This window comes from Nyctereutes procyonoides, unplaced genomic scaffold, assembly GCF_905146905.1.
Source record: "Nyctereutes procyonoides isolate TBG_1078 unplaced genomic scaffold, NYPRO_anot_genome, whole genome shotgun sequence".
NCBI classification, from domain to species: Eukaryota; Metazoa; Chordata; class Mammalia; order Carnivora; family Canidae; genus Nyctereutes; species Nyctereutes procyonoides.
In genome coordinates, this window is record NW_026575125.1 from 982,572 (window position 1) to 997,692 (window position 15,121).

Sequence of the window (15,121 nt, forward strand, 5' to 3'; positions counted from 1 at the left end):
ACAGCAGGTGACAGGATGCCAGATGTCCAGGATGGGACAGCAAGTGATGGGATGCCAGTTGATGGAACAGCCGGTGACAACGCAGTAGGTAGGCCAGGTAATAGGATAGTAGGTGATGGGATGGCAGGTGATAGGACACCTGGGCAGGACAGCAGTGATGGCACGCCAGGTGATGGACAGTTAGTGATGACAGCAGATGACTGGACACCAGGTGACAGGACAGCAAGTGACCAGATCCCAGGTGATGGGACAGCAGATGACAGGATGCCAAGTGACAGGACAGCGGACGGCACAGCAGGTGACGGGATGCCAGATGGTAGGATGGCAGGTGACGGGACACCTGGGGTGGTTGAGTTGGTTGAGTGTCCAGCTTTTGATTTTGGCTCAGGTCGTGATCAGGGTCGTGAGATCGAGCCCCCGCTGGGCCCCACGCCAGCGGGGAGTCTGCTTGAGAGTCTCTCCCCCTGCCGTTTCCCCCACGCGTGCGCTCTCTCAAATAAATCTTTATTTTTTATTTATTTTTAAAAAATTTTTTTAAAAAGATTTTATCTATTTATTCATGGGAGACACAGAGAGAGAGAGAGAGAGGCAGAGACCCAGGCGGAGGGAGAAGCAGGCTCCACACAGGGAGCCCGACGTGGGACTCGATCCCGGGATCCCAGGATCGGGCCCTGGGCCGAAGTCAGCGCCAAACCGCTGGCCCACCCGGGCGCCCTCAAATCTTTAAACGAATAGAAACAAAATCTCTCAGCAGCTGGGCTTCCTGGGGGAGCAGGCACGGACCGTGCCTCCGGCCCTTCCGCAGCTCGCGCGGAACCGCCCCAGGAGGAGCACGTTTGCGGCCCCTCCCACGAGAAACCCACTAGCTGGGGCCGTTCCTGAGCAGCCGCCGTCCACGCGAATCCTTCTCTGCTTTCAGCCCGAGCCCTGGGGATGCCGCCGGTCAGGCTGGCGTCTAGCATGTGCTCGGCCGGCGGGACGCGAGCCCCGACCTTGGATTCTGGGGCACGTCCTGCAGAGCCTACCCGCCGGGAGGCGCGTCCTCCGTCCTCTGGTGCCGGAGTCAGCAGACGCGGGCCGGGCGGGGCAGGTGACCCCATCCCCTGGTGAGCCCCCTGCCGCGCCCGGGGGCCCGTCTCCGTGTGACCGCCCGCGGGCCTCTGTGCAAAGCGCTGTGCCAGCCCGCCTTGCGCTGTGCGTATGGCATGTTGCACGCCCAGCCACACCTGGGCTTTGTATGCGAACTCGAGCATCGGAGCGGGCACGAGACGAGGGTGGCACTCCTCCTCGTGTGGCCTGGACCTTCCCACCCAGGCGGCCGCCCCGTCCCCGCTGATGGGCACCCCGACCAGTCCTGCCCTGCCATGAGCTTGGCTCCGAGGGCACCCTGCGTGTCCAGGTGTCCGCATGGGGCCTCCGGCATGTAAATCTCTGCTCCGGAGATCTTGGCTTCTGCGGTGAAGATGTTCCCTGCACACAATCGCTTGCATGGATGCACAACAGCCGGGTGTGACTCCACGGAGCAGTGAGTGGGTGGCACAGGGCTCTTGTCAGCTGAGCTCAGCCCTGCCTACTGTGGGTTTAATGGTGGCCCCAGAACATATGGCCACGTCCTACCCCTGCAACCTCAGGACGGGAACCGGGTGTTTGCAGATGGGATGACGTAAGGGTCTGAGCTGAGCTCGTCCTGGACCAGGTGGCCCTATGTCCAACGACAGGGGTCCTCGCAAGAGCCAGAAGAGGAGCCGCAGATGCAGAGGAGGAGCCCCGTGAGGACGGAGGTGGAGACGGGAGGGACGCGGCCTCCAGCCGGGGGACGCCTGGGGCCCCAGACGCCAGAAGAGCCCCCGCCCTGGATCTCAGCAGCCCTGCCTGCCCGGATCTCAGACATCTGGTCTCCAGAGTCGAGATAGGCTAATAATCCCTTTGGTTTCGAACCAGTGGGTTTTGCGTCATTTGACGTAGCATCCCTAGAAGATTTACGGGAGCCCCTGGGCGCCCCATGTCCAGGGCTTACAGACTATTCGATGCCTGCAATGAGTAATCAATGCTGGTGATTAGCGAGCATATCGGTTCTGGACCCGTTTCCTTGATGATGGTGTGAGGGAGGGAGGTGAGAGATGCGGCTATTTAGGGCTGTGGGCACAGCAGGGACAGGACTCAGCACAGTGCCAGCGCGTACCCTGAAGCTTGGTCATCCCCGTAATAGGATTAATGGGATTTTCTAGACTGATCCGCCTTTGGCTCGTGCTGGGCCTCCAGCAAGGAGCTTCTGGCAGCAGCACCGCGCGGCCGACCGCCCCACGACTTGCTAGCAGACCCACACTCCGTGCAGCCGGGACGACCGGGGGCTCTGCGTGCCAGCCGGGCGTGAGACGAGGATGAGTTCCCCGGAGGAACAGGCGTTCCGTCTGCTGACCGAGTACTCAAATGGTTTCATGGTCTCCCAGGTAGGAACGTGGGGAGAACGTTCCGCCGGAGCAGACGTGGATCCCGTGGGCGGGAGCTGGGCGAGGGCAATGGGGAGTGACGGCTCCATGGGTAGGGAGTGTCCTTTAGGGGTGGGTGGGGTGTCCTGCAAGGACAGGCAGGTGCCTTCTGGGCCGTGGGACAATGCTTATTGAAAGAGATTGAAATATTCAAGACTTTTTGTGGCTTTTTGTATAATATGGGCGGTTGTCCATTAACACGCTACAAAGCGAGGTGATGTGTTTGAAATAGAGGCGAGCCTGGGGGCCCATGGGCAACGTGGCGCGCTTCCGTATCTCATCCCTTCCCGTGGCTGAGTCCATATGATCCTGCGTGCACGCGGGACACACACGGGCCGCACGGTGTGTGATGCCACTTCTACCAAACACGCGGGATAATGCAAATGCATGGACGTGGAAAGAAAAGTGGTGGTTCGCCAGGCCCCGGGGACGGAGATGGGCAGCGACTGGTCGTTAGGGCCAGGCTCCCCTTTTAGGGGGAGGATGAGAATGTTCTGGAACCAGATAGAGGCGGTGGTTGCACAACGCAATGTGCCCAACGCCCCCCGAGTTGTATTGTTTAAGACGCTTAATGCCGAACCTTCTTCTACGTGAATTTTTCGTCCTTAAAACCCTTGAGGAAAGCTGTAGTTAGATTTGGGGAGTCTATATTCGTGTATATTCCTTCATTTATGTCTTTAAAAAAATTGTTTTTTCAAGAAATTTTTTATTTAAATTCGAGTTAGTTAACATAGAGTGTATTACCGGTTTCGGAGGTAGAGGTCAGTGATTCATCGGTTGCACGCGACACCCGCGGCTCATCGCATCAGGAGTCCTGCTTCATGCACGTCACACACTTACCCCATCCCTCCACCCATCTCCCTTCCAGCGGCCCTATTTGTTTCCTGGAGTTGAGAATCTCTTATAGTTTGTCTCCCCGTCTGATTCTGTCTACTTTGATTTTTCCCCTCGTCTTCCCCTGTGTTCATCTGTTGTGTTTCTTAAATTCCACGTAGGAGTGAGCTTGTGTGATAATTGCTTTTCTCTGATTGACCTATTTCTCTTCGCGTCAGGCCCTCTAGTTCCACCCGGGACATTGCAAATGGGAAGATTCCATCCTTTCTGATGCCTGAGGAATATTCTGTTACCTACATAGACCACATCTTTTGCATCCATTCATCTGTTGATGGCCATTTTGGGCTCTTTGCACAGTCTGGCTATTGTGGACATGGCTGCTGTGAACGTTGGGGTGCGGGTGCCCCTTCCGTTCACGACATCTGTATCTTTGGGGTAAATACCCGATAGAACCACGGCTGGGTTGCAGGGTAGCTCTGTTTTCAACTTCTTGAGGAACCTCCGTATTGTTTTCTAGACTGGCTACACCAGCTTGCATTAGATTTTACATTTTATTTAATTATTTTTTTAATAGATTTTATTTATTTCACAAAGAGAGAGAGAGCACAAGCAGGGGGAGCAGCAGAGGGAGACGGAGAAGCAGAGTCTTTGCTGAGCGGGGAGCCCGATGTGCGACTCGATTCCACGACTCTGGGTTCATGACCTGAGCCGAAGGCAGATGCTCAAACCACCAGGCCACCCAGGCGCCCCAATAAAATCTAGGCGCTCCTGTGTATGTGCATGCGTGTGTGGACGCAGGCGGCAGGACAGCGCTCACAGCTGCTGCACGAGGGGACGGTGTCCCGCTCTCATGAGACGGTGCGATTCTCCCTGGCTTTTGGGGGTGACACTCGAATTTTGAGAACACTCAGCTTCACCATGTGGGGGCTGACCACCCGCCAGGCAGAGAGCTGCCCAACGGCGGCATTCGTTGTGGGGGAAGGTGCGGGATGGCAAGATTGGGGTGACGTGTGCAGCCAGTGGGGTCCGGACCCACCGGCACCGTGGCGCCCCGTGCATGCGGGTGGTATTTTGAGTGTCCTGCGGGGGCTATTGTGACACACAAAGGTGCCTTGGCCTCCCTCGCTCACCGACTCACAGGTGTTGTACTACTGCCGCCGTGTGCGCTTGACTCGTAATTGAAGCGGCTGCTGAGTTTGGGTGGAGGTCACTGAAATCCGCTGCAGAATGTGCTCCCCGCGTGAGCCCACGGATCCCCCAGATTGGGTCTGTAGGCCCCCTACGGTGGAACCCTTGCGATACGGAGAAAGAGCTTCCCTCCGCAAAATAGTTATAATAATTCTCAGCCTTCCTGTCGCTTGAAAGCATGAGCTGCTTGTGCTCGCGACATGCTTCCCGGGCAGCTGCGGCTGTTCGCCGTTGGCTCACCAAGCTGTCGGGTGCGTTATACATCCCGGCAGGACAGTCCGCTCAGGACACGGGGTGCTTTGTCACCTGGTTGTCATGCGTGTAAGAGAAGAGGATTGCACACAAACTTCACCGAATAAAGCGTAATACGACCTGGAGAGCGTGAAACTTGATACAACCGCGATAGAGTAATAGCTAATTTGACGTTGATAGAATAATACTTAATATGACGTTGAAAGAATAAAATTTAATATGACCTTGACAAAACTTAATATGACCTTGATAAGTTAAACGTTAATACAATCTTGATGGAATAATACTTAACACGAACTTGATAGAGTGGTACTTAATATGACGTTGTCAATAATGCTTCTTAATATGACGTTGATAGAAAAAACTTAAAATGACATTGACAGAATCAATCAAATGTAATATGACCTTGATAGATTACTTAATACAACCTCGATAGAATAAATCCTAGTACAATTTTTTTTGAACTTAATACAATTTTGATGGAATAATACTCACGACGACCTTGGTGGAATGACACTTAATACGATGTTGATCGAATACTTAATATGACCTTGGTACAGTAAAACGTTAGACGACCTTGATAGAATAATATGACCTTGGTAGAACAATACTTCATACGACCTTGACAGAATGAGTTAATAAAATCTTTTTGTTGTTGTTGTTTTAGACATTCCACTTAGTTTTTTGACAGAGAGAGGGAGAAAGAGCGAGAGCACAAGGCTGCCGATTCCTGCTGAGCAGGGAGCCCGACGCAGGACTCGATCCCAGGACCCCTGGGTCACCACCTGAGCCGAAGGCAGATGCTTCACCAGCTGAGCCCCCAGGTGCCCCTATAAGATCTAGTTGCAATAGGAGGACCCGCAGCTTGTCCAGGACCTAATGTGGCCCTAATAGGACTTTGCGTAGCTTCGCCTGCGTGAGAAATCATTTGCCGCGGATCCCACCGGAGTTCACACCATGTGGACACAATAATGCTTGCAACCGCCCTAGTAGAGCAGACAGATAACAGAACCGCAACAGGACGAGTTCCCGCCCCTCCCGGGTCACACAGGAACCGCAGGGGATGGGATCCGGTCCCCATAGGACCAGAGTTGGCGCGGGCGCACAGAGCGCACGGACACAGCCTCCCCCAGACGCCGTGGGGCAGCACAGAGTCCTGTCCAGGCCGCGTGGTGCACGAGACGGAGCGTCCTCATGGGCTCTCAGGTGCGAGCCTGGCCCCAGGGAGCACAGGGAAATGTGGGTGGACATATCTGGGCGTCACCGCAGGGTTGGTGGCCCTTGGCTGTGGTGGGTGGAGAGCAGACAGGCAGCTCCACACCCCGCGGTGCCCAGGATGCACCACCTCAGGGAGCCATGTGGCCCCTGAGCACGGGATAAGGGGTGATAGGACCCCGGTCCATGGGATGAGAGTTTCCAGGATTCCAGTCCATGGAATGAGCATCACGAGGACCCACATCTATGGAAGGAGAGTCACCAGGACCCCCGTCCATGGAATGCCAGTGACCAGGACCTCTGTCCATGGGATGGGAGTCACCAGGACACCCATCCATGGGATGAGAGGCACCAGGACCCCCGTCTATGGAATGACAGTGACCAGGACCCCCGTCCAGGGAATGAGAGTCACCAGGACCCCCGTCCATGGAATGACAGTGACCAGGACCCCCATCCATGGGATGAGAGGCACCAGGATGCCCTTCCAGGGGATGGGAGTCACCAGGACCCCCAACCACAGAACAACAGTGACCAGGACCCCCGTCCAGGGGATGAGAGTCACCAGGACCCCTGTCCATGGAATGAGAGTGACTAGGACCGTCGTCAGAGAATAAGAAGAGTTCAGGCAGTGTCACTGCGCACGGGCCCTGCCACCCCCACTCCTGCAGCCGCCGCGGGGAGCATATCTACGCCTTTCCCATCCGCTTGGTGAGAAAGCAAAGGCCAAGCTCCGTCACTAAGCAGGATGGAGGCGGGTCTTATTTTTATTTTATTTTATTCACGTCCACGCACCTACTGCAGCGGTGCTGTCTCCATGGGGAGTGGGTGCCCCATGACCCTCTGCGCAGGTGGGACGTGAGTGTGTGCATCCGTGCTGGCCAATACCAGAGAGGTCGCCCCATCCAAAACCCTGCTGTGCAGGAGGAAAAACAATGCACTCATTCATCCGTCCTTTATACCTTACGCGTCATTTCCGGGCAGGACCTGTCCAACTGCCTGGACGGATCCACGGCACTAGCAGGCCGCACGTTTTAAGAGTCTGGCACCACCGTGTAGGGAACCTCACTGGCCTCTGAGCAGCAGCGCATGTATTTCCCTGCTTGCAAGATTAAACCAAGGCCGGCCCGAGTCTGGGTCCCCAGGTAATCACTGCGAGCAGGGAAGGGGCAGAGACTAGGGTCTTGAAACCTCAGGAGGGTTTGCTGCTGGCTGTGTGTCCCTGTCCCTTGGCTGGTGTTGTCTTTGGGGACTGTAGGTTTCCCTCGGAGGCTGTTTCTTTGCTGGAATGGTCCCCCGGCTGTTTCTTTGTCCGAAGTGATGCTGTTCCAGGCATGACGGAGGGCGGGGAGGGGGTTTAGTGAAGAGCTTCAAAACACAGACAGGGCGGGGGGCAAGCTGCAGGAACCCACACCTGCTCAGGACCCCCTTTCCGCGATGGCCAGCCCGTGAATGGCCTTGTGGGACCCTCCCTGTACTCGGCAGATAATCCCAACCCCTACCCCACCCCACCTCACCCTGCCCCCAGCCCTAGCTCTGACTCTCCCTGGGGACCAACCCAACCAGTGGATGGCATCATTCCGGACGGCTGGTCAACCTCACAGCACATGCGGCAGCAGAAACAGGCGCTTCCCGAGTGCACAGTGGAAGCACATTTCATTTCATTTCACTCTATTTTATTTATTTATTTATTTATTTATTTATTTATTTATTTATTTATTTATATTTATTTTATGATAGTCACAGAGAGAGAGAGAGAGGCAGAGACATAAGCAGAGGGAGAAGCAGGCTCCATGCACCGGGAGCCCGACGTGGGATTCGATCCCGGGTCTCCAGGATCGCGCCCTGGGCCAAAGGCAGGCACCAAACCGCTGCGCCACCCAGGGATCCCTATTTATTTATTTTTAAAGATTTTATTTATTTATTCATGATAGAGAGGGAGAGAGAAAGAGATGCAGAGACACAGGCAGAGGGAGAAGCAGGCTCCATGCAGGGAGCCCGACACGGGACTCGATCCCGAGACTCCAGGATCACGCCCCAGGCCAAAGGCAGACGCTGAACCACCGAGCCACCCAGGGATCCCCCTATTTTATTTTTCATTTCTTTTACTTACTCTGTTCCACTCTGTTTAAGATATTTGAGTATTTATTTGACTTTTATCTAAGCATTTTGTTTAAAATTAGAAAATTTCATTTAAATTAAACATTTTAACTGGTTAAAGATTTAACTGGAAGATTTTATCTTTATTTTTATTTCCAGATTTTTAAAGATTATTTATTTTTTGGGAACACTTTGTTTTCTTTAATTTTTTATTTTTTAATTTATTTATGATAGTCACAGAGAGAGAGAGAGAGAGAGAGAGAGGCAGAGACAGAGGCAGAGGGAGAAGCAGGCTCCATGCACCGGGAGCCCGATGTGGGATTCGATCCCGGGTCTCCAGGATCGCGCCCTGGGCCAAAGGCAGGCGCCAAACCGCTGCACCACCCAGGGATCCCACTTTGTTTTCTTTAAATAGACGTAACATCAAATTGACTATCGTCACCGTTTTTGAGTGCACAGCTCAGCGGCATTGAGCGCATTCACGTTGTTGTGCAACCACCTGCACCGTCCATATCCAGAACTTCCTATTTTCCCCAATTTGAAGATTAGTCCCCATGAAACACGATCTCCCCATTCCCCAACCCGCAGCCTTTGGCACCACCGTCTACTCCCTGTCTCTATGGACGGGACTCTTCTAGCGACCCCATATATGCGGAATCACACATCCGTGTCTGATTTATGTCACTGATCGCCACGTCCTCAAGGTGCACCCACTCCGCTGTGTGCACGGACCATATTTTCCTCATCCATTCGTCCGTTGTTGGACGCCTGGTTCTTCCATGTTTGGCCACTGTGGATAATGCATCAGCGAACACGAGTGTACAAGTATCTCTTCCAGGGTCCACTTTCAATACTTTTGGGTCCACACCCAGAATTGGAATTTCTGGTTTTGTGGCCATTGTATGTTCGGTTTTGTAAGGAACCGCCACAGTGTTTTCCACGGCAGTGCAGTGTCCCCTGAAAACGCACCCCTGAGTCCCCGTGGTGTGTGCTTCTGCAAGTGGGGCTCCCAGGACGCTCAAAGCTGGCCCGTTATTTCCGAGGTTCTGTTTGCTGCCTGCGAGCTCGGCGTGTTTGACCTTCTCGCCGAGGCCCCGGAGCCCCTGGGGGCGGCAGCAGTGGCTGCACGGCTGGGCACCAGCTCCCATGGGACAGAGCTCCTGCTGGACACCTGTGTGTCTCTGAAGCTACTTCAGGTAGAAACTAAAACAGGAAAAGGTAAGCACGTAGACATGTAAATGAACGGGTGTGGCTGGCTTTCAATAAAACTTTATTTTTTTTTAAATCTTTTTTTTTAATTTATTTATGATAGTCACAGAGAGAGACAGAGAGAGAGGCAGAGACACAGGCAGAGGGAGAAGCAGGCTCCATGCCCCGGGAGCCTGACGTGGGATTCGATCCCGGGTCTCCAGGATCGCGCCCTGGGCCAAAGGCAGGCGCCAAACCGCTGCGCCACCCAGGGATCCCTCAATAAAACTTTATTTACAAAGACACGCGGTGGGCCGGGTGTGGTCCCCAGGCTGTACTTTGCCGACCTCATTCTAGGGTCTCCACACGCTGGTGTGCGCATCCGTACCCTCATGAAGTATCCAATGAGCAAGAAAAAATGGGGGAAAGAATCATAAGGGAGTAATTTTCAATCAGACTAAATTTATCCAGTTAAAGGGTTGCCCTCCCTTGTGCTATTATATTCTCATCTTGGTGTTGAAATGGGTCTGGGGCTGCCCATCATCTGCAGACTTTTGTTGAAAATGGTGAGTTGGAACCTAACGTGTCCTTTTGCATTTGTTTTCAGCTTTATATCAAAACACAGAGCTCTCCAGCACCTACCTGGTGAGGGCCAGCCCCAAGTGCCAGGGCAACATGCTGCGGTACCTGGCCAGGACGACGTACCTGTGCTGGGGTCACCTGACCCAGGCCGTGAGGTGGGCACAGCCTCAAAGGGGTGGATGGGACCCCCAGGCTCCCTGGGGGCTGGTTTCAGGGCAACTGTGCAGTTGAAGCACCAAGTTTCTTGTAGCATCAAACACGACCCCGCTAGATGTGGAACTCAGAGCACATGTAAGAAGCCCCCTGGTGCTGGCCGATGGGATTCACGTCATGGCAATCTGCCAAAATAAGAAGTCCTGGTGTTTCACTGGTGTCCGGGGAAAGGGCCACAGGCTGAGGAGGCAAAGTGGGGAATCGTGATGGTTGTCCTCCCCATAGCTGCTCTGGGGCCCCGTGATGTGGGCGCCTGGGGCGTCCTGGGCACTGCAGGGTGTGGAGCAGCATCTCTGGTCTCCTCCCACCATAGGCCATGGCACCGTCCCCAGCTGTGATAGTAAAAAAAGGTCCCCAGACATTGACAAGTGCCTCTTGAGGGCAGAATCCCAGAACCTGGGAACCACTGACATAGATGGATGGATACCTAGATGGTCAGGTAGGTAAATACATAGGTAGATAGAGGGATGCGTGGACGATAGTATAGGGATGGCTCAGTGGGTGGAAGGATGATGGATGGTTGGATGGATGGTTGGATGGATGGTTGGAAGGATGGTTGGATGGATGGATGGATGGATGATGGATGGATGGATGGTTGGATGGATGGTTGGATGGATGGATGGACAGATACGTGGATGGATGGATGGATAGATTGGCAGGTGATAGATATAGGGATAGATGGATGATAATATAGGGATGGCTCAATGGGTGGATGGATGGATGGACAAATGGATGGATGGATGAATGAGTGGATGGATGGTTAGATAAATAGATGGATGGATGGACAGATAGGTGGATGATTGGTAGGTGATAGATATAAGGATGGAAGGATGATAGTAAGGATGGCTTGATGGGTGGATGGATAGATGGATGGACAAAGGATGAGTGGATGGATGTTGGATGGATGGATGGATGGACAGATAGGTGGATAGACAGATGGATGGATGATTGGTAGGTGATAGATACAGGAATGGATGGATGATAATATAGGGATGGCCAGATGGGTGAATGAATGGATGGGTGGGTAGATGGATGGATGGTTGGATGGACAGACAGGTGGATGGATGGATGGATAATTTAAAGATAGATATAGGGATGGATGGATGATTGATAGACGATAGATGCACAGGTACATAGGCAGGGGGCTGGGTGGCTAGATGTGCTAGATGGGTGCATGGGTAGAGAGATGGATAGAGGAGAGACAAGGACGGGTGGGTGGGTGATAGGAGGGTGGGTAGGTAGCTCGATCAGAGCCAGTACTACTGGGTGTTAGTACCCAGTGCCTGGTGCATACTAAGGCCTGCGGAGAGCTACTCGTAGGTGTTAGGAGACATACATAAAGAGGAGGCGTCGGCAGATACAGCTAGATGATAGGTACTGACAGGTATCGGTAGGAGCTCGGCAGGGCCCCTCCTGCTCCCAGGTTCCGGCTCCAGGTCCTCCGGGCCTCAGTGTCCGCTGGCCGCACATCACCTCCAGACCTCGTCAGACCGTCTTCAGGTCATCCTCCTTCCTTGCTCACACGGGGCGGAGCCCGGCTGCACGTCCAGCCTGCGGCTCTGAACACCTCCAAGGGGGGCCGTGCGTGCGTTTGGTGACCGAGTCCCGTCCCCTGCCCGTTCTGTCTGTGACGGGAGGTGAGGCTGTGCGACCCCGCGCGCCCGCTGGCGCTCCCTGGCCGCGTCAGATCCGGGGTGACCGCGTGGCGCCCGTTTGCAGGGACGGCAGGAACCAGTATCTGGAGGCATTCGGGGTTCCCTCCGACCAGCTCTTCAGCGCAATCTATAGGTAACGCGGGTGTCCGCGCTTGCGATGGACGCGGGGGGCGGGGGGCGCGGCTAAGGAAATGGGTCTAAACGGAGCAAAACAGAGGGAAGGTGATATTTAAGATGGTGAAGAAGAAAAACCCCACAGCCAGCATGTTGGAGCCACATGCCAGGTGTCCCGGCGGGGTGGGCTTCGGGGTCCCGGGGTGGCGGAGCTGGGGCTCCCCACATCCCGAAGCAGGTCACCGTGCAGGCCTTCCCCGCCGTGCCCGTGCCCGCGGCTCACAACCCCCCCACCCCCCGCGTCGTGGGGCGCGGTGAGCACCTGTGCTGTCGCGTGCAGGTCCGAGGACGAGCGGCTGCTGTTCATGCGAGGCCTGCAGGACGTCTGGAGCGTCAGCGGGAGGCCTGTGCTGGGCGCCTTCGACCTGTCCCCGTTCCCGCTCATCTGTGACGTCGGGGGTGAGCCACTGCCCCGCACCCCGGAGCGGGGTCTCAGGGCCGGTGACCTCGGCGCCCCGGGGGGCGAGGGACAGAACACGACGGAAAGGCCCCCACTTAGCATCAGGGGCCAAGCATCCCCTCCGCGTGCCACGGGGCACAGGGTCTGCAGCCCCTCTGCGGCCGCGGTGCGCCCGGGGCGGTTCGGAGCCTGTGCATGGGGCGGGATGGAGAATCAGTGCTCCCACGGATGCCGAGGCCGCTGCCGGTGTAGACGCTGGCATCACTCAGTGTGACGCGCTCTTGCCCTGACCGCCCCATACAGCACGACGCCCGTTAGGCTGCGATTCAGGGGCTTGCCCGGGCGCGCGTTCTGGTCGGGACCCTCCTGACCTGGGTGTGGCCCCCACAACGGGCTTGCAGGTCTGGACGGAGCCTCCCCGGTGCGGACGTGCTGTGAGTCGCATCCAAGGGGCCCACAGGCCTGGGTGTGCAGCTCCGAGGGGCTCACACCCTTGGTTGACACCTGGGCGGCCTCCCGCAGCGTCACCGGGCAGCAGGGCGCCACGATGGGGAGACTCCGCGTGCTTGACGCCAAAGGGACCGCCGTGCCTGGCCTGGCGCGCCGTGTGACTTCGCGCGGTTTCTGTGGTCCCCGCGCCGCCCAATCCTTGGGTCAGGGGCAGTCCCTGTGGTGCCCCAGTGTGTGTCCGTGTGGGCGTCACGCAGGACGCGCTCATGGCTAGATGGGTGGGTGGGCCCAGCCGGGAAGATTCGCCGATTCGGGGGCTCCTGGGTGACCATGTGGCCGTCAACACCTGCTGGGGCGCTCGCCGCTCGCATTTCCCGTCCGCCTGTCACCTTCCGTGTGCGTTTGTTTCCAGGCTGTTCTGGGGCTCTGGCCAAGGAGTGCACGTCTCTGTACCCCGCGTGCCGGGTCGCCGTTTTCGACACGCCCGAAGTGGTGCAGACGGCAGAGAAGCACTTCTCATTCCCGGAGGCAGCGCGGATCAGCTTCTGTGAAGGTGGGCTCCGCCGAGCTCTGCGCGTGTGCTCCCCCCGGGGGAGAGCTCATGGAGAGCGCCCGACCCCGGTACCCCAGACCTGGCTTCTGGGGGTCGTCATCGGGCGTCTTGCAGGGGACGGTCACACCTATTTATGTGCTTCATGCAGAGGTGGAAGGAATAAACCGACCTCAGAGGTTGGGGGGGGGGCAGGGGACACAGTAGGTCACTTTGCCATGGCACAGCTGAGCTGGGATTTTGGTGACTTTGCGGTGGGTCATGAAGGGAAGGCCGGGGGAAGGTGCAGCTGCGGGCGCCCCGACGGCTGGATCCTCTCCTTCACCTGCTGCGCACAAACACACGGCCCACCGAGTGCGGCCCCCGGGCCGAATTTGCCGACCCCTGTGTTTGGTCACTGAACGGAAGAGAAGCAGTCTGGAGGCCCCCCCGCTGCCCCGTTGCCCCGCCCTGGGTCGTGGGGCGATGTCTGTAGGGTCCGCATTTCCCGGGGGCCTCAGCACGGGGCAGGGTGGTGCCCTGGCCCGGATGGCCTCCCACACAGGCTCCTCCCCAACTCTGAGTTTGCAGAGTTTGGACAACATACGGCTGCCGGGTCCACCCTGTGTGAGGCTGGGCCACGCTTTTTCCAAAATCGGTACTTCCTGCAGGAAAAATGTTACAAGTGTCGAGCCTGACGCCACGTCCGCATGGAGGCTCTTCCTTGGCCATGTTGGTTGGTTTGTTTCCCAGCCCGGAAAACACGTCTTGACTGTTGGTTTAGTTCAGCTCCTCACACGGGAGCTGCTGACCGATGGCCCGGGGTGTCCGGAAATCCTCGGCGTACACGGCCCTTTATTTGCAACCTCAGGAAAGGAGACGAAAATAAACTAAGATAAAAGTAAAACCATTTTCCAGATCGAGAAGGATGGAAGAGCCCCCGGACACCGTTCAGAAGCTTCTTGTCCTCCTTGAGGCTTCCCTTTGTTCAGGGCCAGGTCTTCAAGTCACAGCTGGGGTGGCCTGGGGCAGCTCGACACACCTGGGTGACTGTTGCACGCGGGACTGAGCTGCGCGCTGACCCCAGGGCCCCGGCCTGTGTTATAGGAGATTTCTTTAAAGACCCGCTTCCGGAGGCGGATCTGTACCTCCTGGCGAGGGTCCTGCACGACTGGACGGATGAGCGGTGCTCACGCCTGCTGGCGAGGATCCATCGTGCCTGCAAACCAGGTAGGTCGGGGCGCTGCGTGTCCACACGCGCTTGTGAGTGCCTTCAGCGCGGGATGGTGCTAGAGGCTCATGTGCACGCCGGAATGCGGGTCACGGGCAAGTGTGCCCCTGCTCCCAGCTGGCTTCCCTTCTGGGTCAGTAACGGAAACCAAGCGGCATTCGCCCCCGTGCTGTATCGAATCCGAGTTAAAGGTGCAGAAAGCTGAAGGCTCCCGCGGTGCACGCCCCGCCTGCTCCAACCCGCAGCTGGCCGGGGCCGGGGCCGGGGTCGGGGTCGGGGTGCGGGTCATGCTTGGGCCCATTCCGCAGCTGGGGCCGGGCCGGGGCCGGGGCCGGGCCAGGGGCCGGGAGGTGGAGCGGGGCTCCTGGGGCGGCCTCCCCACGCTCCCGGGCGCCTGTCCCTCCCGTCCCAGGCGGCGGCGTCCTGGTCGTTGAGAGCCTCCTGGCCGCGGACGGCCGGGGCCCGCTGACGGCGCAGCTCTACTCGCTGAACATGCTGGTGCAGACGGAGGGCCGCGAGCGGACCCCCGCCCAGTACCGCGCGCTCCTGGCTGCCGCCGGCTTCCGCCACGTCCAGTGCAGGAGAACCGGGGGCCTGTACGACGCCATCCTGGCCACGCGCTAG

The 15,121-nt window shown here is 56.9% G+C and overlaps 1 protein-coding gene across 3 annotated transcripts; it reads left to right on the forward strand.

Annotated features, from left to right (window-relative positions):
- The first annotated feature begins 2,381 nt into the window (after positions 1–2,381).
- ASMT (acetylserotonin O-methyltransferase) lies at positions 2,382–15,121 on the forward strand. 3 transcript variants are annotated; one of them, XM_055338854.1, is made up of 8 exons: positions 2,382–2,450; positions 9,119–9,293; positions 9,871–10,000; positions 11,778–11,846; positions 12,168–12,286; positions 13,150–13,290; positions 14,374–14,496; positions 14,910–15,121. In XM_055338854.1, exons 1-8 carry the CDS (start codon positions 2,382–2,384, stop codon positions 15,119–15,121), a joined length of 1,038 nt encoding a protein of 345 aa, XP_055194829.1. The 3 variants fall into 3 exon arrangements, with proteins under 3 accessions (XP_055194829.1, XP_055194828.1, XP_055194830.1); XM_055338853.1 differs by having other exon boundaries at positions 12,168–12,279; positions 13,038–13,290; XM_055338855.1 differs by lacking the exon at positions 13,150–13,290.